Below are 22,755 nucleotides of genomic sequence, written 5' to 3'. Positions count from 1 at the left end.
CCCCAAGTACATTACCTTACACTTCTCCGGGTTGAATTCCATTTTCCACTTTTCTGCTGTGCAGGCCAGTCCGTCTGTATCTTCCTGCGGTCTGAAGCTTCCCTCCTCACTGCAGCCATATGACCACTTTCTGTATGGTCCGCAGATTTTATCATTCCCCATCCATTTGAGATTAAACCATTGATAGAAATTACGAAAAGGGAAGGGGCAGTAATAGTGGTGGGATTTCAACTACCCAAATATTAACTGGGATACGGTCAGTGTGAAAGGTGCAGAGAACGCAGAATTATTCAACTGCATTCAGGAGTGCTTTCTTTAGCCAGTATCTGGCAAGCTGATAGCTCACGCGGCAGAGCTGCTATGGGTGTTTGGGGCAGTTATGCCAAATGGCCTCTTTCCGTAACTGTAACTCCGACCTTGGCCGTGTTTATATCCCCAGGATCAAACCCCACCCCCTCAGGATCGAACCCCACCCCCTCAGGATCGAACCCCACCCCCTCAGGAGAGATCCCCACCCTCAGGGTTGAACCCCGCCTCCAGGTTTGAACCCTGCCCCCTCAGGATAGAACTCCGCCCCCAGGGATGAACCCCACCCCCCCCCCACCTTGGGAGAAAACCCCACCCAGGATTGAACCCTACCCACTTGGGAGAAAACCCCACCTCCAGGGTTGAACACCGCCCCCTTGGGAGAGAACTCCGTCCCCAGGGTTAACCCCCACCCCCCTTGGGAGAGAAGCCCACCTTCAGGGTTGAACCCCACCCCCTCGGGAGAGAGCCTCACTGAGCATGAGGGCTCCAGTAACTCACTCCAGGGAAGGTGACCAGGAGCCAATCAGGCATTGGTGTTTCCAACCATTCCTGTTTGACGAACGGGGATGGTTAGTTTTAATGTAACAATGGGGTCAAGTTTAACAACAATGTCAACCAGAGTAACTCAGCTGGTGGGGCCACTCTATTTGAGTGCCTCAAGTTAAGGGTCAACCACATTGCTGTGGGTCTGGAGTCACATGTCAGCTGGACCAGCTAAGGACGGCATATTTCCTTCCCTAGAGGACAGTAGTGAACCAGATGATAGTTTCATGGTCACCACTACTGAGACTAGATTTTCATTCCAGATTTTATTAACAGAAGTTAAATTCCACCAGCAGCTGTAGTGGGATTTGAACCTGGGTCCCCAGAGCATTAGCCTGGGCCTCTGGACTACTCGTCCAGTGAGATTACCCCGATGCCACCATCCACACCAGCCTCTGCCCCTTCCCCCTGCCCCTCCCCCAAGTGTTGCCAGGAATATGGAATTTTAGTTATGAAGAAAGGTTGAGTTGGCTGAGGTTTTTTACTTTGGAACAAAGGAGGCTAAGAGGAGATTTGACTGAGGTAGATTAAAAACCAGGGGGCTCAGATGGAAAGTAATTTGATTAGAGGGAAGATGAGGAAATATTTTATTCACCCAGAGGATGGTAGCGACCTGGAACTCACTGTCAGAAAGGGTGTGGTAGAAGCAACACATCTCACCACATTTAAAACGTACTTGGATTCTACTTGAACAGCCGCGACCTGCAGGGCTACAGATGGCGTGCAGGAGAGTGAGATTAGGCTGGGTAACTCTTCATCGACCAGCAGGGCCAGGATGGGCTGAAAGGCCTCCTTTTTGCCCGAAATCTGCCCTGATTTCAATGATTTCTAAGCATGCGAGAGGCCTGAAAACAAGGCACCGGCAGCGAGGGGGCCGGGTGTGAAGGGGCTGGGAGTGAGGGGCAGGTGCTCCTCCTTGGAACAGGAAGATGTTTCCTCAGGATAGTTTTGCTGGAATATGTGGCTTTTTAAGAGCTTGTTTCTAGAGACCGGAGCCGCAGTTATGATCACTTTCTCAATAACCTACAGCATTAAACTGCTGAACAAACACAATTTCAACACATGAGATCACACAACTGCTTGGGCCTAAACTTAAATGGCTGGTGAGCCAGTCGCTGAGACTAGTCCATTCATTGGAAGCTGGAAATTACGAGGCCAAACACTGGGACATCACTGACTCAACTTCAGATAATTCTGGATTACACACTGACCTTCCAATTGGGTAAACTCCAGGGCCGCAGTGTTCAGACTTTTCACTCGCTCAGCCTGCACTGAGATATCTGCCTCCAGGAGGCTGTGTTTCTGGAGTAGGTCCTCCGCTTCCAACAAGTGCTTCCCCAAATCCTTCCAACACAACAGCATCTGCGGGAAAGATGGAAAAGACTGAAGCAACATCTGGATATCGTTGGGTCGGTGAAGGCCCTACAGCGAGAATCCGCATTGTACAACCTCCAGCCAGAATCTGCGTTATTCCCGCTACATCCAACACCACATTGCTCCCTCCCCATCCCGACTTTGCTCCTCGTACACTGATAATCAATGTTGTTCCCCACCCCCACACTACTTGACAACACTCACCCCCTCCCATTTTCTGTTTTTATTTCAGATTTCCAGCATCTGCAGTGTTTTGCTTTCATTTACATTCTATTCGGTGGCTTTTCTACTTTGACCATTGTTTAAGTACCACCTTTTACCTTCCTCTGTCATGGGGGATGTGGGCATCACTGGCAAGGCCAGCATTTGTTGCCCATCCCTAATTACCCTTGAATTGAGTGGCTTGTGCAGCCACTTCAGAGGGCAGTTAAGCATCAATCACATTGCTGTGGGTCTGGAGTCACATCTAGGCCAGACCAAGTAAGAATGCCCCTAAAGGAGGCTGGTGAACCAGATGGGTTTTTACAACAATTGATGGTAGTTTCATGGTCACCATTACTGAGGCTAGCTTTTTAATTCCAGATTTATTAATTCAATTTAAATTCTACCAGCTGCTGTGGTGGGATTTGAACCTATGTCTACAGGGCATTCGTCTGGGCCACTAGCCCAGTGATATTACCACTACGTCACCATCTTCTTCACTGCTTCACTGGCAACATCCACCTCTCTTGTGAATACAGATGCAAAGTGCTCATTTACTGCCTCAGTCATACCCACTGTCTCCAGTGATGACAATCCAGTGCTGGCTCACTGGCGACTCACAGTGGCGCCTCAGTCATACCCTCTGCCTCCAGTGATGACAATCCAGTGCTGGCTCACTGGCGACTCACAATGGTGCCTCAGTCATACCCTCTGCCTCCAGTGATGATTCACCACCTCTTTTCCCAACATGCATAGAACTAGATCCTTCCAAATGTGTGAACACCTCCAACTCATTGATGCCTCAGGATTTGTCCTATGGGTTCAGTGTTCATACTAAACTCTTCACAACACTCGTGGTCGGACTGGAGACCAGACCCCAGCCCTACCCTGTAGAAACTTGGTTCTGCCCCCTGCCCATCACTGTGGCCCCCCCCTTCCCTGAATTTGGTCTTGTCTCCTGCTTCTTCCCAGCCCTGCCTCCCCTCCCCTCCCATCCAGAAAATTTCTTTACCCAGCCCCACTCCACACTGAGTGAACTTAGTCCCGTCTCCCCCATCTCGCGTCTCTTTGCCCAAGTTCAATGAACTGTTTATTTCTCCTAAGAGAAATATTTCATGATCCTAAATACCTGAATGAAGTCTCTCCTGCCTTCTCTCCTTTAAAAGTTATTTTTGACAAGCAGAAGTGGATCACAACATGGACCACTCCAGGTGACACTGTCGAGACAAATTGGATCACTCCCAGTAACACTGACAGGAAAGAGTGGATCACTCCGGGTGACATTGTCACTCCCAGTGACACTGTCACTCAAAAGTGGATCACTCTCAGTAACACTGTCAGGGCAAAATGGATCAATCCCAGTGACATTTTTCAGGACAAAATGGATCTCTCCCTGTAACATTGTGAGGACAAAGCAGATCATTCCCAGTGACACTGTCAGTGAAAGTGAATCACTCCCAGTGACATTTATCAGGACAAAATGGATCACTCTCAGTGATGCTGTCAGGACAAATTGGATTACTCCCAGTGACACTGCCGAGACAAGGTGGATCACTCTCAGTAACACTGTCAAGACAAAGTGGATTACTCCCAGTGACACTGTCAGGACAAAGTGGATCACTCCGAGTAACACTGTCAGGACAAAGTGGGTTATTTCCAGTGACACTGTCAAGACAAATTGGATCACTCTCAGTAACACTGTCAAGACAAATTGGATCACTGTCAGTAACACTGTCAAGACAAATTGGACCACGCCCAGTAGCACTGTCAAGACAAAGTGGATTACTCCCAGTAACACTGTCAGGACAAAATGAGTTATTCCCAGTGACACTGTCAGGACAAAGTGGGTCATCCCCAGGAATGGTCCAGCAAAGTGACTCACTCCCAATGACCCTGATGGGGCAAATGAGTCGCTGGCAGGAACACACTTTCAGAACAAATGCTTCCAGGAATACTGTTGGGATAAAGTGGAGTCCTCTCAATAACTCTGTCAGGATGAAGTGAATCACTCTCCGGAATACAGTGTAAAAAACAAAGTAGATCACTCTCAGGGAACACACTATCAGGATAAAGCTGATCACTCCCCGGAACGCTATCAGGACAAAATACACTGTATTCCTGAGTGTGATCCACTTTATCCTGACAGTGTCATTTCGAGCGATCTACTTCATCTTGATATTATTACTGGTAGTGATCCACTTTGGATTTGGAGAGATACACTGACAGTGTTCATGTGAGTGGCCAAGAATACACTGTCAGGTCAAAATGGATCACTCCAAAATAACAGCAACACACCTCTACATAAAACAAAAACAGGAAATGCTAGAGATAATTAGCAGGTTGGGGAGGTTCTGTGGAGAGAGAAACCGAGTTAATGTTTCAGGTGGGATGGAGGGGAGATGAGGATGGGGAAGAGGGATGGGGCGAGGTTGGGCAACGGAGCTGGGGGGTGGGACCTTGTCTGACAGCTTTGCCTGACATTCAATATTGGATGGGCATAAATTTCCTCCATTTTAAATATTGAGAAGCGATTGTTTCTGGTCCCCGTCGCAAACTCCATTCCATCACCACCAGCTCCATCCCTCTCCCTGGCAACTCCCTGTGGCAGAACCAGAGTATTCGCAACCTTGGTCTCATATTCAACATGGAGATGAGCTCTGACCGCATGTCCATGCCATGACTAAGGTCCCCCATCGTCCGACTCTAACATTGCCTTAGCCTATTAGATGCTGAACCCCTCATCTCTGCTTTTTTTACCTCCAGACCTGACCATTCCAATGTACTCATGGCCAGTCTGCCACACTATAGCCTCTGGAAACTTGAGGACATCCAAAACTTGGCTGCCCCTTGTCCTAACTTGCAGTAAATTTCATTCACCCATCACCCCCTCTGCTTGCTGACCGAAATTGACACCTGTTACTGTCTTGTCAATTACATTGTTAAGGTTAAGAGAAACAGGTGATGGGTATTAATTTTCTTTGAACATATATAAATAGGGGATAGCTGGGACACTGGGTGAGTGGGAGGAGAGCTATGACTGAACATGTCAATAAACTCCCTCAATAAAGAAAAGCTCCCTGTTTTGGTGTCGGCTGCACCAGCCAGCTTGGATCCAATTAACAATAGTTGATTTTAAAATACTCATTCTTGATCTCAAATCCCTCCAAGGCCTCGACTCCTCCCTACCTCTGTCATTTCCTCCATTCCCACAAACTGCAGATCTCTGCACTCTGCCAATTCAGGCCACTTGAGCATTCCTGATTTTAAACACCCCACAATTGACTACCAAGCCTTCAGCTGCCCACAGGCCAAGCACTGGAATTTCTTGCCTAAACCCATCCACCTCTCCCCTCATTTAACATGTTCCTAAAACCTGCTACTTTGGTCAAGATTTTAATCAGCTGCCCTAATATCTCTTGATGTGGCTTGATGTCAAATTTCTGTGTCATAACACTCCTGTGAAGAATCGAGGGATGTTTTAAGGTGGGGATGAGGGTGAGGGGTGTGGGGTGGGGACGGGACCAAATGTGTGGCTGAGGGTGAGCAGTGGGAGTTGGGGACAGATGTGAAGGTGGGGGTGAGGGTGGGGATGGAGATGGGGATGGGGGTGGAAGTGAAGGTGGAGGTCGGGGTGGGGGTATGATGGTGGGGAGAGGGTATGGGTGGAGGGGCATAATGGTGATAAGGGTGCGGGTGGGGGATGGGGACAGGGCTGATGGTGGAGAGTGAGGGTGAAAGTGAGGGACTGGGATGTGGGTGGGGGATAGGGTTATGAGAGGGGGTGGTGTTGGGGACAAGGATGGGGGATCGAGGTGTGTGCATGGATAGGGGTGTGGGTGGGTGATGGGGGTGCGGGTGGGGGATGGGCGTGCATTGGGGGTTGGGGGTGTGGGTTTGGGGTGGAAGGCGGGTTCTGGATGGGGGTGTGGGTTTGGGGTGGAGGGCAGGTTCTGGATCTGGATGGGGGTGTGGATGAGAGCTGGGGGTGCGGGTGGGGAATGGGGGTGGAACTGGGTGATGGGGGTGCGGGTTGGGGTGGGGGTGCTGGTGGGGGGGTGGGATCGGGGTGTGGATGGGGGTGTGGGTGGGGGATGGGGGTGTGGATGAGAGCTGGGGGTGCGGCTGGGCAGGGGTCATAGGCAGTGCTCTCCTCACCTGCATCTCCTCCATCCAGTCGATCATATGAACCATCTCCTGGAAGATTTTCTGCAGCGACAAATTTAACTCAAGCCGTTCCCTGCGAGCAGCCAGAGTCTCCTCCAGGAAGCTCCACAGTCGCAGAATGTTATCTTTCTGCGCGGAGATGCGTTTAATGTCATAGTAACTCTCCGAGTCTAGTTCCAGGGCCAGCTCAGTGATCACCTGCACTCGCTCCTTGTACGAGGACACATCAGCCTCGATGGCTTCATGTTTCTTCATCGCAGCCTCTACGGCAGGGAGATCATAGCCAAAGTTATCCTGAGAGAAGAATCGATCAGAGCTCAGGGAGCAGCCTCATCATTATCACTTCACCCAACATTTCACATCATAGCAACATTAACAGTGAGTCATGGGTTAAAAGGAACTGAAAGCTGGTGGACCTTTGATGCTCCAAAGCAGTGACAAAAAGAGAGTAAAAGTCTTATTTTATTATTCGTTCACGGGATGTAAGCTTTGCTGGCTGGGCCAGCATTTATTGCCCATCCCTAGTTGCCCTTGAGAAGGTGGTGGTGAGCTGCCTTCTTCAACCGCTGCAGTCCCTGTGGTGTAGGTACACCCACAATGTCCTTGGGGAAGGAGTTCCAGGATTTTGACCCAGCGACAGTGAAGGAATGGCCGATATAGTTCCAGGTCAGCATGGTGAGTGGCTTGGAAGGGAACTTCCAGGTAGCGGTGTTCCCTGCATCTATCCTTCGAGGTGATAGAGGTCACTGGTTTGGAAGGTGCTGTTGTAGGAGTATTCGTGAGTTGCTGCAGTGCATCTTGTAGATGGTACACACTGCTGCTACTGTGCGTCGTGGTGGAGGGAGTGAACATTGAGTGGAGGGGAGGCTAATCAAGTGGTTTGCTTTGTGCTGGATGGTGTTGAGCTTCCTGATTGCTGTGGGAGCTGCACTCATCCAGGCAAGTGGAGAATATTCCATCACACACCTGACTTGTGCTTTGTAGATGGTGGACAGGCTTTGGGGAGTCAAGAGGTGAGTTAATCGCCACAGAATTCTCAGCTCTTGTAGCCACAGTATTTTTATGGCTAGTCCAGTTCAGTTTCTGATCAATGGTAACTCTCTAGGTTGTTGATAGTAGGGAATTCAGCAAATGCCATCGAGGGTCTCACATGCGTTCCTCAGTGACAGGGAACAGTTACCCCTCCCTGATCAGATAGTCCTGACTCCACGCTTCATTAGATTAATCTGATCTCAAACCAGTCCAGTCCGAGGCTGGTATTCTGCAGTGACTAACTCTTTTCCCTGCTGCCCATCACCTACAGGGCAGGAGTGTGATGGAATATTCACCCCTTGCCTGGATGAGTGCGACTCTGACAACGCTCAGGATAAAGTAGATCAGCAACCCTGACCAGCACCTTAAACATTCACCAGCCAACACCGTGGCTGCAGTGTGAACCATCAACAGAACCCACCGCAGCAACTTCTTACCGATGCTTAGGCAGCGCCGCCCAAACCCACCACCTTCAGAAGTGGATGCTGCCAATGCCACTATAAAAGGAGGAAGCAGTAGCGCTGACTTAAAACACGCAGGATGCACTTTAAAAGGGGTGTGGTAGGAAAGACAGGACGGCATGCATCCTGGGTCGCTGAGGGAAACGAGGCTGGGAATAGCGGGGGCTCTGGCCACGCTCTTACAATCAGCTTCAATATAAGTGTGATGCCAGAGGACCGCAGGATGGCAAATGTTACAGCCCTGTTCAAAAGCGGAGGATGGTAACCCTGGCTACCGCAGGTCCATCAGCCTAAACAGCTCCGCGGAGCTTTCAAAATGGCGGACAGGACCCGATTCTGGGATTCCCGTCCCCATTCCCGGCGCCCCCCCCCCCACCCCCCCCCAATTTTCACCAGCATGGGAGGAGGGTGCGGACAGTGAGCAGGCAAAAACATGAGAAAACGCGAAAACCCTGATGAGGGCAGAGCGGAGGTTTCTAGAACATTACCAAGGGTGAGGGATCATTGTGGAGAGTCTGTTGAAGCCGGGGTTGTTCTCCTTAGAGCAGAGAGGTTAAGAGTAGATTTGATGGAGCGATTCAAAATCATGAAGGGTTTTGGTCGTTTCCAGTAACAGAGCGATTATTAACCAAGGGACACAGAAATGAGATAATTAACAAAGGAACCAGGGGACAGATTGGGAGAATCTCTTTATGCCACAAGTTGTTAATGATTCGGAATGTGCTGCCTGATGGGTCAGTGGACAGAGATTCTGAACTAAATTTCAAAAGGGAATTAAATAAATATTTGAAGGGGAAATTTTTTTTACCAGGGTCATGGGGAAAGAGCAGGGAGTGAGTGGGTTTAACTGGGTAGTTCTTTCAGATCCAGCACCAGCACCATGGGCTGACCACCCACCCGACCAACTGACCAGCCACCCGACCAACTGAACACCCACCTGGGAGATGAGGCGCTGGTTCTCGTTTAACCAGGTCTCTCGCATCGCAGCCTTGTGATCAAATCGATGTGCCAACTGCTCCAGCTTCTCCTGGCGGATGAGTTCATTCCGCAATGCCACCTCCCGCTCATGCTCCGCCTTCTCCAGCCTCTCCCAGGCCTAAGGAAGAATTACGATCAAAAAACACAAATCCTCATCGCTGTCGCTGAGGGCGACCCCTCATTTTAAAACAGTGCCCCACCCTAATTAGTACAATAGGTGGCAAACCTACAGCCTAGAGTAAGGGAGCGAGAGAGGCAGAGAGAGAGAGAGAGCGAGGCACAGCGAGAGAGGCAGAGCGAGACAGACATATTGGAAGGCAGAACGTGAGACAGTGAAATATAGTGAGAGACAGAGTGTGAGACAGAGTGAGAAACAGACATACATAGAGGGAGAGAGAATGGGAATCCCATTCTGACGGCTAGGTTTTACCAGCCTTCGGGGGATGGGCTCAGAGGCATGGAGGGTTGGGGGGAGGAGCTTGTAAAATGGGCCCCATTGTCTTACCACCGCCATCGCATTTTACAAGCGGCAGTGCCTGGCTGGCCACAATGTGCCGACCCCATTTACCCTGGTTGGGAGGGTGAATCACTCCCACGATGTCCTCTCTTCCCGGTGCAGTCCCAACAGTGGCCACCTCTCGCAGTGGCACTGCTGAGCTACTGGTCCTATAATTGACTGGCAGCCCCTGGGGACAGATAGCCATCCTTTATAAGGACGGGACCCCTGGCCAGCGTCTCGCTAGTTGCCAGGCAGACGACCGATGAGGCCACAGGGTGCCACAAGTGGCCGAGCCTTGCTACAACTGTCCAGAGCATTGGGGAGACCACACCTAGGGTACGGTGTGCAATTTTGGTCACCTTACATAAGGAGGGACAGACTTGCATTGGAGGCAGTTCAGAGAAGGTACACTTACTCTGATTCCTGGGGCAAAAAGGTTTGTCTTATGAGCAAAGGTTGAGCAGGTCAAGTCTATAATCATTGGAGTTTAGAAGAATGAGAGGTTAGGAGTAGATTTGATGGAGCGATTCAAAATCATGAAGGGTTTTGAAATATTATTGAAATATTTAAGATTCTGAGGGGGCTTGACAGGGTAGGTGCTGAGAGAATATTTCCCTTCCTGGGGGAATTTGGAACTAAGGGACATAGTTTCAAAATAACGCCTCTCCCGTTTAAGGAAACAAGGAGGAAGATTTTTTCCCTCAGAGGGGCATTAGTGTTTGGAATTCTCTTCACCAGAGAGCAGCGGAGGCTGGGTCATTTAACATATTCAAGGCTGAGTTAGACAGATTTTTAATCGACAAGGGGGTCAAGGGTTACAGGGAGGCAAACAGGAAAATGGAGTTGAGGCCACAACCAGATCAGCCATCATCTTCTTGAACGGTGGAGCAGGCTCAAGGGGCTGAATGGCCTCCTGCTGCTCCTATGTCTTATGGAGGTGGGGTTAATCCCAGCTTTCAGGCCGGTCACCAGGGCTCCCGATGAGATGACAAAATTCCAGCCTGTGTATCTGTCTCTCTCTCTCTCTCTCTCTCCCACCTTCTGTGCGGGAATGAGAGAGTCAGTGAGACTGAGAGAGTGGGAGGGATAGAGAAAGAGCTGGGAGGGAAGGTGAGTGAGAATGAGAGAGGACAAGAGAGCAAGACAAAGGGAAAGAGAAAATCACAGAAAAGGGAGTAAGGGTAGGGGAGAGAGTGAATAACTAATAATAGGGACACAGAAGTGAAAGCTCCTGGGCCATTCATTAAAAAACTAGTCTTGACTGATGAAGTTATATAAACCTGCAATAACCTCAGTGGGAGGGCAATAGCCTCAGCTCAGAAATATCTACTGAAATTCTGGATTTACAGTCCGATAACCCCAGAGTCTGGGACCACACTGGAGATAACACTGGCCTCTCTGAAACATTCCTCAGATCTGGCGATAGCACTGGGACACCACTTGCATTCTTCTCCCTCAGTGGTGCACAAGGCAGACAAAGTGCATTCTTAGGGGGGCAGACCAGGAGACTCTCCAACTCTTACCGCCTGCCATAAGCCTATTGGAAGGGTTTACAGGCTGATAGTCAACCTGTTTGGCCACAATATGAATCCCCCTCCCGTCGCCATCAAGTGCTGGGGTGGGTCTCAAACCTGGAGCTTCTGGCCCAGAGGGGCAGGGATGCTACCCACTGCGCCACATGACCTCCTCACACATATTCTAATCCCCGAGATAAAAATTCCATTCGTCTTTCTGATCATTTTTTGGAACTGTCAATGACATTTTGTATCTGTGTATCTGGGCCCCAAAGTTGCTTTGAGCCTCCACTGTTTCTAGCTTCTCAACATTGAGAAAATACCCTCTTCTATCCTCTTCAGGCCCAAAGTGGATGACCTCACATTTGCCTACACTGGAATCTGTTAATAGAATCCAAGCTGTTTGGTAAAATCTAAACCAAGACACAGAGCTGTTCTTTACTGAGAGAGCTATTGACTTTGTTCAGTCTCAAAGCTCTCCCCAACCACCCAGTGTCCCAGCTGTTCCCTACTTATACACACTCAGATCCTTAAATAAACAATGTCCTATATCTGTGTATCCTTACAATATAATTAACACACCATTAATAGAATCCATTTGCCACAGATTTTCCCATTCACTTAATTTATCAATATCTCTGTAACTTTATGCTTCCATCGACACTACTTATAATACCGCCCATCTTTGTGTCATTGACCAACTTGGATATGTGAACATACCAACATGCAAAATAGGAACAGAAGTAGGCCATTCGATCCCTCAAGCCTGCACCGCCATTTAGTGAGATCATGGCCGGTATGTTTTGTGTTTCGAGTTGCACATTCCCATCTGCCCCCGATAACCTTTGATTCCCTTGCCTAACAAGAATCTATCTACCTCTGCCTTAAAAATATTCAATGATCCCATCTCCACTGCCTTCTGAGCCAAAGAGTTCCAAAGTCGCACAACCCTCTGAGAGAAAAAAATTCTCCTCGCCTCTATCAATATAAGAGTGACCCCTAATTTTAAAACAGTGCCCCCTAGCTCTGCACTCACCCACAAGAGGAAACATCCTTTCCACGTCCATCTTGTCAAGACCATTTAAGGTCTTATATACTTCAATCAAGTCACCTCTCACTCTTCTAAACTACAGTGGAAACAAGCCCAGCCTCTCCAACCTTTTCTCATAAAACAATCTGCTCATTTCAAGTAAACGTCCTCTGAACCGCCTCTAACACATCTACATCCTTCCTTAAATGAGACCAAAACTGCACACAATATTCGAGATGTGGTCTCACTAATGCCCTGTATAATTGAAGCTTAACATCCTTCCTTTTATGGTCAATTCCTCTTGTAATAAAAGATAGCATTCTATTAGCCTTCTTGATTATTTGCTATGCCTGCATACTAACTTTCTGCGACTCATGCACTAGAACACCTAGATCCCTCTGCACCTTGGAATTCTGCAGTCGTTCTCTGTTTAAGTAATACTCTGCTTTTTTATTCTCCCTGCCAGAGTGAACAACTTCACATTATACTCCATCTGCCAGATTTTTGCCCACTCACTCAGCCTATCTATATCTGCCTGCAAACTCCTCATGTCTTTTCACAACATACTTTCCAACCTATGTTTGTGTCATCTGCAAACTAAGCTACCATGCCTTTGCTCCCCTCATCTAGGTCATTGATGTAAATTGTAAAAAAGTTGAGGCCCCAGCTCAGACCCCTGCTGGACTCCATTCGTCCCCGTCATGCCAATCCAAAAAAGACCCATTTATGCATACTCTCTGTTTTCTGCCAGTCAGCCAATCTTCTATCCAGGCTAATATGCTACCACCTACACCATGAGCTTTTATTTTCCACAATAAAATTTGACATGGTGCCTTATCAAATACTTTCTGGAAATCTAAGTACAGTATGTCTACAGGCTCCTCTCTTACCCCCACACGTTACTCCTTCAAAGAGCTCTAATAAATTGGTCTAAGATGATTTCCCTTTCGTAAAACCATGCTGAATCTTCCCAATTACCATGAACTTTTCTAAGTGTCCAGCTATAACCTAGAACCATAGAACCAAAGAAAATTTACAGTGCAGAAAGAGGCCATTCAGCCCATTGTGTCTGCGCCGGCCAAGAAGAGAAAAAAGAAACTAGCCGTTCAGTTTAATCCCACTTTCCAGCATCTGGTCTGCAGGTTACAGCACTTCAGATGCAGATCCAGGTATCTTTTAAATGAGTTGAGTGTTTCAGCCTCAACCACCAACTTAGGCAGTGAATTCCAGACACCCATCACCCTCTGGGTGAGAAAGGTTTTCCTCATGTCCCTTCTAATCCTTCTACCAAATCACCATAAATCTATTGACCCCTCAGCTAGGGGAAACAAGTCTTTCCTGTCTACCCTATCTAGGCCCCTCATAATCTTGTACACCTCAATTAGGTCACCCCTTAGCCTCCTCTGTTCGAAGGAAAACAACCCTCTTTAACAATCGACTCCAACGCCTTCCCCAAGACAGATGTCAAGCTAACTGGCCTATAGTTTTCTGTTTTCTGCCTCCCTCCCTTCTTGAATAGAGGGGTTATATTTGCTACTTTCCAGTCTGATGGAACCTTTCCAGAATCTAGGGTATTTTGGAAAATTAACACCAACGCATCTACTATCTCATTATCCAACTCTTTTAAGACACGAGGATGAAGTCCATCTGGACTTGTGATTCTCTATCCCGTCATCCAAGTTGTTAATAAATACAATGAATAGTTGAGGCTCCAACACAAATCCCTATGGGACGTCACGAGTTACATCCTGCCAATATTTTTTATTCATTCCTGGGATGTGGGCATTGTTGGCTAGGCCAGCATTTATTGTCCATCCCTAACTGCCCTTGTTCAGAGAGCATTTAAGATTCAACCACATTGCTATGGATCTGGAGTCACATGTAGGCCAAACCAGGAAAGGGCAGCAGATTTCCTTCCCTAAAGGACATTAGTGAACCAGATGGGTTTTTACAACAATCGATAGTGGTTTCATGGTCATCATTAGACTTTTAATTCCAGATTTTTCATTGAGTTCAAATTTCACCATTTGCCCTGGTGGGATTCAAACCCAGGTCTCTGGAATGCTAGTCCAGTGACAAGACCACTATGCCACTGCCTTGCCAATTGATGTGCCCATTACCCCTACTGTCTGTCTCCTGCCACTCAGCCAATTTCATAGCCAGGTCAGTGATTTGTCCTCCATTCCAAGAGCCTCAATTTTAGCCAACAGTCTCTTATGAGAGACTTTATCAAATGCTTTCTGGAAGTCTCTGTGAATAACATCCATGAGCTTTTTATTAAAATGCTAGTTAGGCTCCAGCTGGAGTATTCTGGGCATCACACTTTAGAAAGGCTGGTAAGACATGAGAGAAAATGCCGAGTAAGTTGATTAGAATGAGCCCGGGTATGAAAGACTTTAGTTAGGTGGTGAGATGAGAGAAATGGTGGTCACTCTCCTGGGAGCAGACAAGGTTTGAAGGGGGTTTAGTAGAGGTGCTCAAAATCTTGAGTTTTTGATAGAACAAATCAAGGAAAACTATTTCCAGTGGCTTGGGGGACAGTTAGCAGAGGACACAGATGTGTGATAACTGGCTTATGTACCAACAGGGAGATCAGGAGAACTTCCTCTCTGCAGTCAGTTGGGATGAACTGAAATGCACTGTCTGAAAGCAGATTCAGAAATAACTTGGAAAAGGAATAAATACAGATACTTGAAGGGGAGAAAGCTGCAGGGCTACAGGGAAAGGACAGGGGAGGCAGACTATTTGGATAGTTCTTTCACAGAGTTGGTACAGGCATGATGGGACGAATAGCCTTCCTCTGCGCTGTATCATTTCTCTGTCCATTACTATAGTCCATTACCTCTTTAAAATATTCAGATTTCCCAACAACAGGCAGTAGACTGGCTTCCCCATCTCACTTAAATAGCGGAGTGACATGCACAATTTTCCAATCTAACCGAATGGTCCCTGAATCAAAGGAACTTTGGAAGATGGCAGTTTGGGCAGCTGCAATGATCTCACCCACTCCCTTTAAAACCCTGGCATGGAAACCATCTGATCCCGAGGGGTTGTCACTCTGCTCTTACTTTCTTGATGGTGGTGAAGTTAATTTGTTTAACAGTAATTTTGGGGAAGCCCCACCTCATATTAGCCTGCTTGCGGTGCCTATCATGCTACCAACACCATCAACTGTAAGTACGGATGCGAAGTAATTATTGAGCGTGCCCACCATTTCTTTATTTTTGTTGACAGCAGCAGAAGTCATCAGTTTTCTTAAAGGGCCCCATGTTGCTCCTGACCACCCTCTTCTTCCTAATACAACTGAAAAAAATGTTATGTGTTCATTTTGAAACCCCTTATTTTGCGTACTTCCTTTTTAGAGCGCTGCTTCATCATTCTTTACTGATCTTTCTGATCATTTACCACAATCTGTGCTATTTTTGAATTTTTTATCTGCCTTTTAGCTTCACACAGTCCCGTCTGTCTTTAGGTGTCCACAACTGTTCTTTTTTTGGATAGTGGTGTTCTTACCCCTTTGATGTATTAAACTGGTTCTGTATCCCATGGAAGATTTTTTTACCCCCCCCCCTCCAACTACTCACTGAGCTTCTGTTCGTTTCAGTCATTATGAGAGGAGATAAGAGGACTCGCTGCCCAGATACAAACAGCGCTGCGCTGGAGCCGGGTCACTGAGGCACACCGTGTGTTACTGTAGATAACAGTGACGGGCTAGTGCACCCCCAGCTCCCTTGTGACACTGCAGAAGAAGCTGAGCGCAGCCAGCAGCCACTCACCCTGTTAATGTCGGAGATCAGTTTGCCCTCGTGCGGCAGGTAAAGCTTTTGGTTGTTTGCCCGGAGTTTGCTCTGGATGGTGAAAAGCAGGACTTCCAGGTTCCCCTTCTCCTCGAACCTGGACACACACAACAACAACAACTGACATTCATGCAGCACCTTTAGCATCCCACAGCGCTCCGCAGGGACACTGCGAAGCACGTGAAGTCCCACCTCTCGCGGCTCCCTCGCTCGCGTTCCCGCTTACCCGCACTCTGTGCGCCGCATCGCCCGGCATCCAATCCCTTATCTGCGTTTTCTTCTCCCTCTCTCCTCTTTACCCTGGGGGAGACTATAGTAATGAGCAGAGGCTGGAAGGGGCCGCAGCTGAGGTGCAGCCCGAATGAGGGGATTAACCCAAACATGTCTGAATCTCTGCACTGATTCTCTGACAAGCACACCCTTTGAGCACAGCTCAAGTGTGGCGTCGGTTCATTTACCCTAAGATATCGGGTCCGTCACTAGTTCACATTGTGGGGAAGATCTTTGAAAGCCGAGGCAGATAGACTCAGGTTAATGTGTAGCCATTAGACATGACCTTCAGATTATTGAAACATCAGTAAGGAGCTCCGATGGATTGGAATGCTACGTTAAAATGGAGGATACAGTAGGTGGTGTCGTGGTAATGTCACCCCAGACTAGTAATCCAGAGGCCTAGGCTAATGCTCTGGGAACCTGGGTTCGAATCCTAATGGCAGAATTTGAATTCAGGAATTGAAAGCTAATCTCAGCAATGGTGACCACAAAACTATCATCAACTGTCGTAAAAACCCATCTGGAGACGGAAATCTGCCATCCTTACCCAGTCTGGCCTACGTGTGACTCCAGGCCCACAGCAATGTCGCTGACTCTTCACCACCCTCTGAAATGACCGAGCAGGCCACTCAGTTCAAGGGCAGTTAAGGATGGGCAACAAATGCTGGCCTTTCCAGTGAAGGGAAAAAAATTGTTTGGGTCAGTTACCCATGGAGTACACTTACTGACATCTTTGTACTGAACTGTGCAGAATAGGGTGGTCTATGCTGGGTGAGCTGCTCTCAGCTTGGACAATGATGAGTTGGCACAGTTGACCTTAGAAATCAGCTTTCTGTCTCCACACCATTATCCAGTAACCCTGGTAGAAGTGCATGCGAGTAGATATGGTGAGAACAGTTTGCAGTAGTGTAACTGCCCAAACCAATGCTGCCCTCGCCTGGCTGGAACCTATCGAATTGAGTCAAGAGCATCTTCCTCATTCACGATTTCGCCGTTTGCGAGGTTTTGTGGGAACGTAGCCCCAGCAAATGGCAGGACTTTACTGTAATGACACCGAGCCACATAAGGAGATACAAAAGCTTGGTCAAAGAGGTAGGTTTTAAGAAGTGTCTTAAAGGAGGAAAGAGAGGTAGAGAGGTATAGGGACAGAATTCCTTAGCTTGGGTTCCAGGCAGCTGAAGGCACAGTCACCAATGGTGGAGAAATTATAATTGGGGATGCGCAAGAGGGCAGAATTAGAGAGGTGCAGATATCTTAGGGGGTTGTGAGGCTGGAGAAAATTACAGAGATAGGGAGAGGTAAGGCCATGGAGGGATTTGAAAACGAGAATGAGACTTTTAAAATGAAGGCATTGCTTGACCGGGAGACAATGTAGGTTAGTGAGAACAGGTGTGATAGGGGAACCGGAGTTAGGACACAGGCACCAGAGTTTTGGATGATCTCAAGTTTACGGAGGGCAGAATGTGGGAGACCCGTTGGAATAGTCAAGTCTAGGGGTAACAAAGGTATAGATGAGGGCTTCAGCAGCGGACGAGCTGAGACCATACGATGTCAGGTGATGTTATGGAGGTGGAAAGAGACGGTCTTAGTTATGGTGCAAATATGAGGTCAAAGCTCATCTTGGGATCAAATGCAACACCAAGATTGTGAACAGACTGGCTTAATCTCAGGCTGCTACCAGGGAGATGGATGACGTTGGAAGCTAGGGAATGGAGTTTGGAGCAGGGCTCGAAAACACTGGCTTCAGTCCTCCCAATATTTAATATAGACAGAAAACACCTCAGGCCTTAGACCCACACAACTGCTACCTTCCCACAGAAACAGTCAGAAGGTTTAATCCCATGTCCATTTATAGCCCAACTCAGCAAACACGACATCCTACACATGGACATTGGTCTGAGCTCCATTTCTGACCCAGGGCAGGGAACATCTCCCAAGAAGGCCAATACCTCACATCGGTGTCAGTCATGGCTCCGTGGTAGCACTTGCACCCCTTGAGTCAGAAGGTTGAGGGTTCAAGTTGCAATCTAGGGACTTGAACCCATAATCTCAACGGGAACTGCATTTACTGAGGGATTATGTAACCTTCAGGAACATCACTAAAACAGGCTATCTGGTCATTGCTGTTTGTGGGATCTTGCTGTGCGCAATTTAACTGCTGCGTTTCCTAAATTATAACAGTGACCACACTTCAAAAAGTACCCCACTGGCTGTAAGGCATTTTGGGATTGCCCCGAGGACCTGAAAGGTGCCATAAAAATGCAAGTCTTCCTTTGTCAGATGTGCGGCGGCTCAGGAATCCACCCCCCCACCCCCCCCCACCCCCCGCCCTCGTGTGGATCTTGTGATCTGAGAGGCTTCGTCACACCTTCCCAGTGCTCTGACACACATGGGGAGCTAGGCAGCATGGCAACAGGCAATGGCTCTGTGAACAGGGCACAGGACGCACTTCCATGGGCAGCTCAGTTGCTGTTGGGCCTAGTCAAGCTCAGCCAGCGAGTTACTGCCATAGTCAGCCCACTCCGAGCTTCAGTCACACCCCCACTAAACATTGACAACAGCAGGACATCAGACTGCCCGGCCTTCAAGCAGCTCCAGCAATGCGAATGGCAGCCAACGCTGGAAACTGGGATTCGGGATGTGACGGGAAGCTTGGCGAGGGAGCCGTGTTTATCGAGGAGTATTTTTGGAAGCTGGAGAACAAGGTGGGGAGCAGGGAGCTGGAGGGAGGTTCCAGAGGAGGGGGTCGGGGGGCCGGGGGGGGAGGATCCTACGAATGCTGCAGGCCACCAATCCCTGTGGAGACATCTCGTTTCCGGGTGTCCAGGCAGCCGTGGCGAGTGAGTGGAGGGTTTGTTCGCAAGGCTGGAGTCAGAGCAGTGTTGGCCTAGAGATTCCACAGCCCTCACTCGACCTGTATCAATGTGACAGGCGGAATTCCAGCCTGGTTTGACCAAAGGACCGAATGTAAAATTCTGAGGACGAGCTCACTGGTATATCCGGACAGGAAGTGGGAGTCTGGAAGGATCGTCAGCAGCAGAGGCCTCAACCCAAGGCCTCAGACACACCAAACACATTGTTAAAGCAGAGCCATTCAGCTTCTGGTAGGGAAACTCGCTGCGCGCTACAGGTCTCGACTGTCGATCATGAGCAGAAGTTTGATTCCCTTCAAAGGACACAGGGACGGATGGACCTGGTCTTTAAAGGACATGACTCCCACTGAAAGGCTTCAGAGTGTAAAGGAAGGAATGTGCTGGGAATGTCAGATCTCCCAACCAACCTTGGAAGGAGCAAGAGGGCCAGAATGGCTTACACACTCCCCTGTAAGGTCAGATTGGTGGGGGGTGTGGGCAGGCTGGAGGGAGATAATTATACAAGGACAACTTAATACATGGAAAGCTTGTAGGGGGTAGGGGTCAGTGAGCACAGGGGTGTTGGTAAACTGGGGCCTAGATGGAATACAACTCAAGCAGACAACAAGTTGGAGTTTATGGAGTGAGCAGTATGTCAGGCACTGTCTATATACAAGCACAGCTACGCAGCCAGGCAATGACCATCCCCAACAAGAGAGAATCTAACCTACTCCCATCACATTCAATGGCATTACCATCGCTGAATCCCCCCGCTATCAACATCCTGGGAGTTACCATTGACCAGAAACTGAACTGGACCAGCAATAGAAATACTGTGGCTACAAGAGCAGATCAGAGGCTGGGAATTCTGCGGCGAGTAACTCACCTCCTGACTCCCCAAAGCCTGTCCACCATCTACAAGGCACAAGTCAGGAGTGTGATGGAATACTCCCCACTTGCCTGGATGAGTGCAGCTCCCACAACACTCAAGAAGCTCAACACCATCCAGGACAAAGCAGCCCGCTTGATTGGCACCCCATCCACCACTTTAAACATTCACTCCCTCCACCACTGACGCACAGTAGCAGCAGTGTGTACCATCTACAAGAGGCACTGCAGTAACTCGCCAAGACTCCTTCGATAGCACCTTCCAAACCCGTGACCTCTACCGTCTAGAAGAACAAGGGCAGCAGACATACAGGAACACCGCCACCTGGAAGTTCCCTTCCAAGCCACTCACCATCCTGACTTGGAAATATATCGGCTGTTCCTTCACTATCGCTGGGAACTCCCTCCCTAACAGCACCGTGGGTGTACCTACACCACAGGCACTGCAGCCGTTCAAGAGGATGGTTCACCACCGTCTTCTCAAGGGCAGTTAGAGATGGGCAATAAATGCTGGCCCAGCCAGTGAAGCCCACACCCCATGATCGGGTACAAAAAAACTCCTCTCTCCACTTTACGCTCTGCCCATATAGAGGCAGCAACCCTATGCCTATGATGATACTGTATTTGCCCCAGTCACAGTGCCTACTTTAAAGGTTTCTCCACAGTGCAGTAGGTGGTGAAGGCTTGCAGTTGCTGCTGAACTCCAGTTAATGAGTTTGCAAATCGCTGATTGCTGATAAGAGCGATGGTTTGTTCAATCCACTCGAGCAGCGCAGAAGCCAATGTTTCGTATCTCGCAACAATCTGTTCAATCTCCAGAACTTTGTCCAGGACCTGTCAGAGAGAGAGAGAAAGAGAGAGAGAGAAGGACGGATTGAAAGGGAGTGCAACAGCGAGAGACAGAGAGAGAGAGAGAGAGAGAGAGATGAAAAAAAAAGAAGAGAGAGAGAGAGAGAGAGACAGAGATAGAAGGCTGGATTTTGGCTACCAAGGCTGGTAGCTCGAGTTGGGAAATTTCCCAACTTGGTAAAAAGTGCCCCGAGTCGCAGAATTTTCACTCAGAGGGGTGGTAGTGGGTGTGGGGTGAAGTTGGGCCCACCAGCCACGGAGGCAGATGCTAGGAAGACACAGGGGTGTCCCGGTTGTTTTGGAACATTTTAGGCCCTCTACTCCTTACCCGCACCACCTCACCCATCCCCATAGCCCCTCATACTCTCCATGCCAACGCAATGCCAACTCAGCCAGTATGCACCATGGGCAGATGAAAAATGGCCTTGTGGAGATAAAAAAAATAAACTTCTAAAAATCTAATACAGCTCTCACTACACAGACTTGATATGCTATACAGGCTCCCTTTCATGAATGCATCAAAGATTCTAAATCTCAGGTTGTTAATCCATTATAAAAACAAGCTTCCGTTCATACCCCTAACCCTTTAATTGCCTTTTTAATCTGTTAATCAAACTGTGCATCTCCCTGCTGAGATAATTGTAGATTTTGAAATTCAGCCAAGAATTCACAATGAATATTCCATAGGCAAATGTCAACAAATAACTCAATTGAAACTGCATAACAGATGCTACACCAGCTGGTGTGTCAATCAAAGCAGTCCAACAGAGGTTTTCTTTTAACCATAACTAACAGCTTCAGCCTTTTTTTAAAAGTTTAAAGAGCAGGAGATTTTAAAAAACTTCAGATCATTACCGTTATACAGACCATATTTGCCCTTCAAGAACATTAACATCTCCTCCAGCAATTGGTGGCCCCCACACTGCAGCTTAAGACCTTTGTAACAAAATGGGGTCTGTTTGAACTTGGCACTAAGTTCAAATAGGGCTGCTGTGGTCGGGTTTCCTTTCTGTGCGATTGACGCTCCTCCCACTTTCCTCTACCGGCGAAAATGGGATCTGTCAGAAATGGGTGTGGGACTGCGGCATCTGGGTCCCACCCGCCATTTACTCAGCTCTGCGAAAATCTGGCCCAGACTGAGAGATAGCAAGATACGGAGAGAGAGAGAGACAAAAGTGATAGAGACAAAGTGAGAGAGAGGCAGACATACAAGGCGCACACAAAAGGGATAGAGAGATAAGCAAAAAAGGAAACATCAAGGCAGATTAAACAGACAGAAAGAGCTATGACACAAGAAGATACAGACAGAGAGTGAAAAACAATGAGGGGTACCCAGGGAGACAGGAGGACATGGTGAGAGACAGTGGGAGACAGTGGGATAGTGAGACACATGTACAGACACAGTGACAGACAGTGAGAGACAGACACACAGACATAGTGAGACACATACAGACAGAGAGACAGTGGGGGTCAGGACAGTGTAGGGGTCACATGCAGATTCCACTCCCAATGGCATGAGTCCCCGCCCCCTGCCAGATCTCCCAGAGGCAGCCAACTTATAGACGGCCTCCAGGTGCCCCATCCAATCAGGGACAGTGGATGACCTGCAAAGGTGGCTGGGCCAATCGGTGGGGGGGGGGGGGGGCGGGTTTAAAGGAGGCATCGATGGCCCCCCCTCCCGGCCTACCCACCAGGAGGCTGCCACTACAGAGGGGACAGGCTCCGCACACGACAGGCTCTGACATCGGGAAGATCCCGGTTTTATCAGAAAATGGCCCCTCATTAGGTTCTTAAGAGGTGTAATTGGCTGCCTGCTTCTTTGGGAGTGGGCAGCCAAATTTCCTCCCCCACCCCAGCCCTGGGAATTTTCCGCAGAGGCGGGAATCCAAGAGTTTCACGCAGCTTCCCCCTATTCTCCCGCTCCCCTCCCCCGTCTCCAACCCATTGGGGCACACACAGACACGGTCAGAAACTGAGAGATAAAGGAAAAG

At 48.6% G+C, this 22,755-nt stretch overlaps 1 protein-coding gene across 1 annotated transcript in view; it reads right to left on the bottom strand.

The window, feature by feature from the left end:
* LOC121272525 (spectrin beta chain, non-erythrocytic 4-like) overlaps positions 1 to 22,755 on the bottom strand; it is a 380,289-nt gene that overhangs the window by 175,364 nt on the left and 182,170 nt on the right. The window contains exons 8-12 of the mRNA XM_041179140.1: positions 20,562 to 20,749; positions 15,882 to 15,999; positions 9,022 to 9,180; positions 6,583 to 6,885; positions 2,064 to 2,214 (exon numbers count right to left, since the gene is read on the bottom strand). Of these exons, the coding sequence (XP_041035074.1) occupies positions 2,064 to 2,214; positions 6,583 to 6,885; positions 9,022 to 9,180; positions 15,882 to 15,999; positions 20,562 to 20,749 (919 nt within the window). The remainder of the gene's footprint in view (positions 1 to 2,063; positions 2,215 to 6,582; positions 6,886 to 9,021; positions 9,181 to 15,881; positions 16,000 to 20,561; positions 20,750 to 22,755) is intronic.

Source organism: Carcharodon carcharias, chromosome 34, assembly GCF_017639515.1.
Source record: "Carcharodon carcharias isolate sCarCar2 chromosome 34, sCarCar2.pri, whole genome shotgun sequence".
In the NCBI taxonomy this organism is placed as follows: domain Eukaryota; kingdom Metazoa; phylum Chordata; class Chondrichthyes; order Lamniformes; family Lamnidae; genus Carcharodon; species Carcharodon carcharias.
The sequence above is the reverse complement of the archived record's forward strand: the minus strand, read 5'-3'. Positions and strand labels throughout refer to the sequence as shown.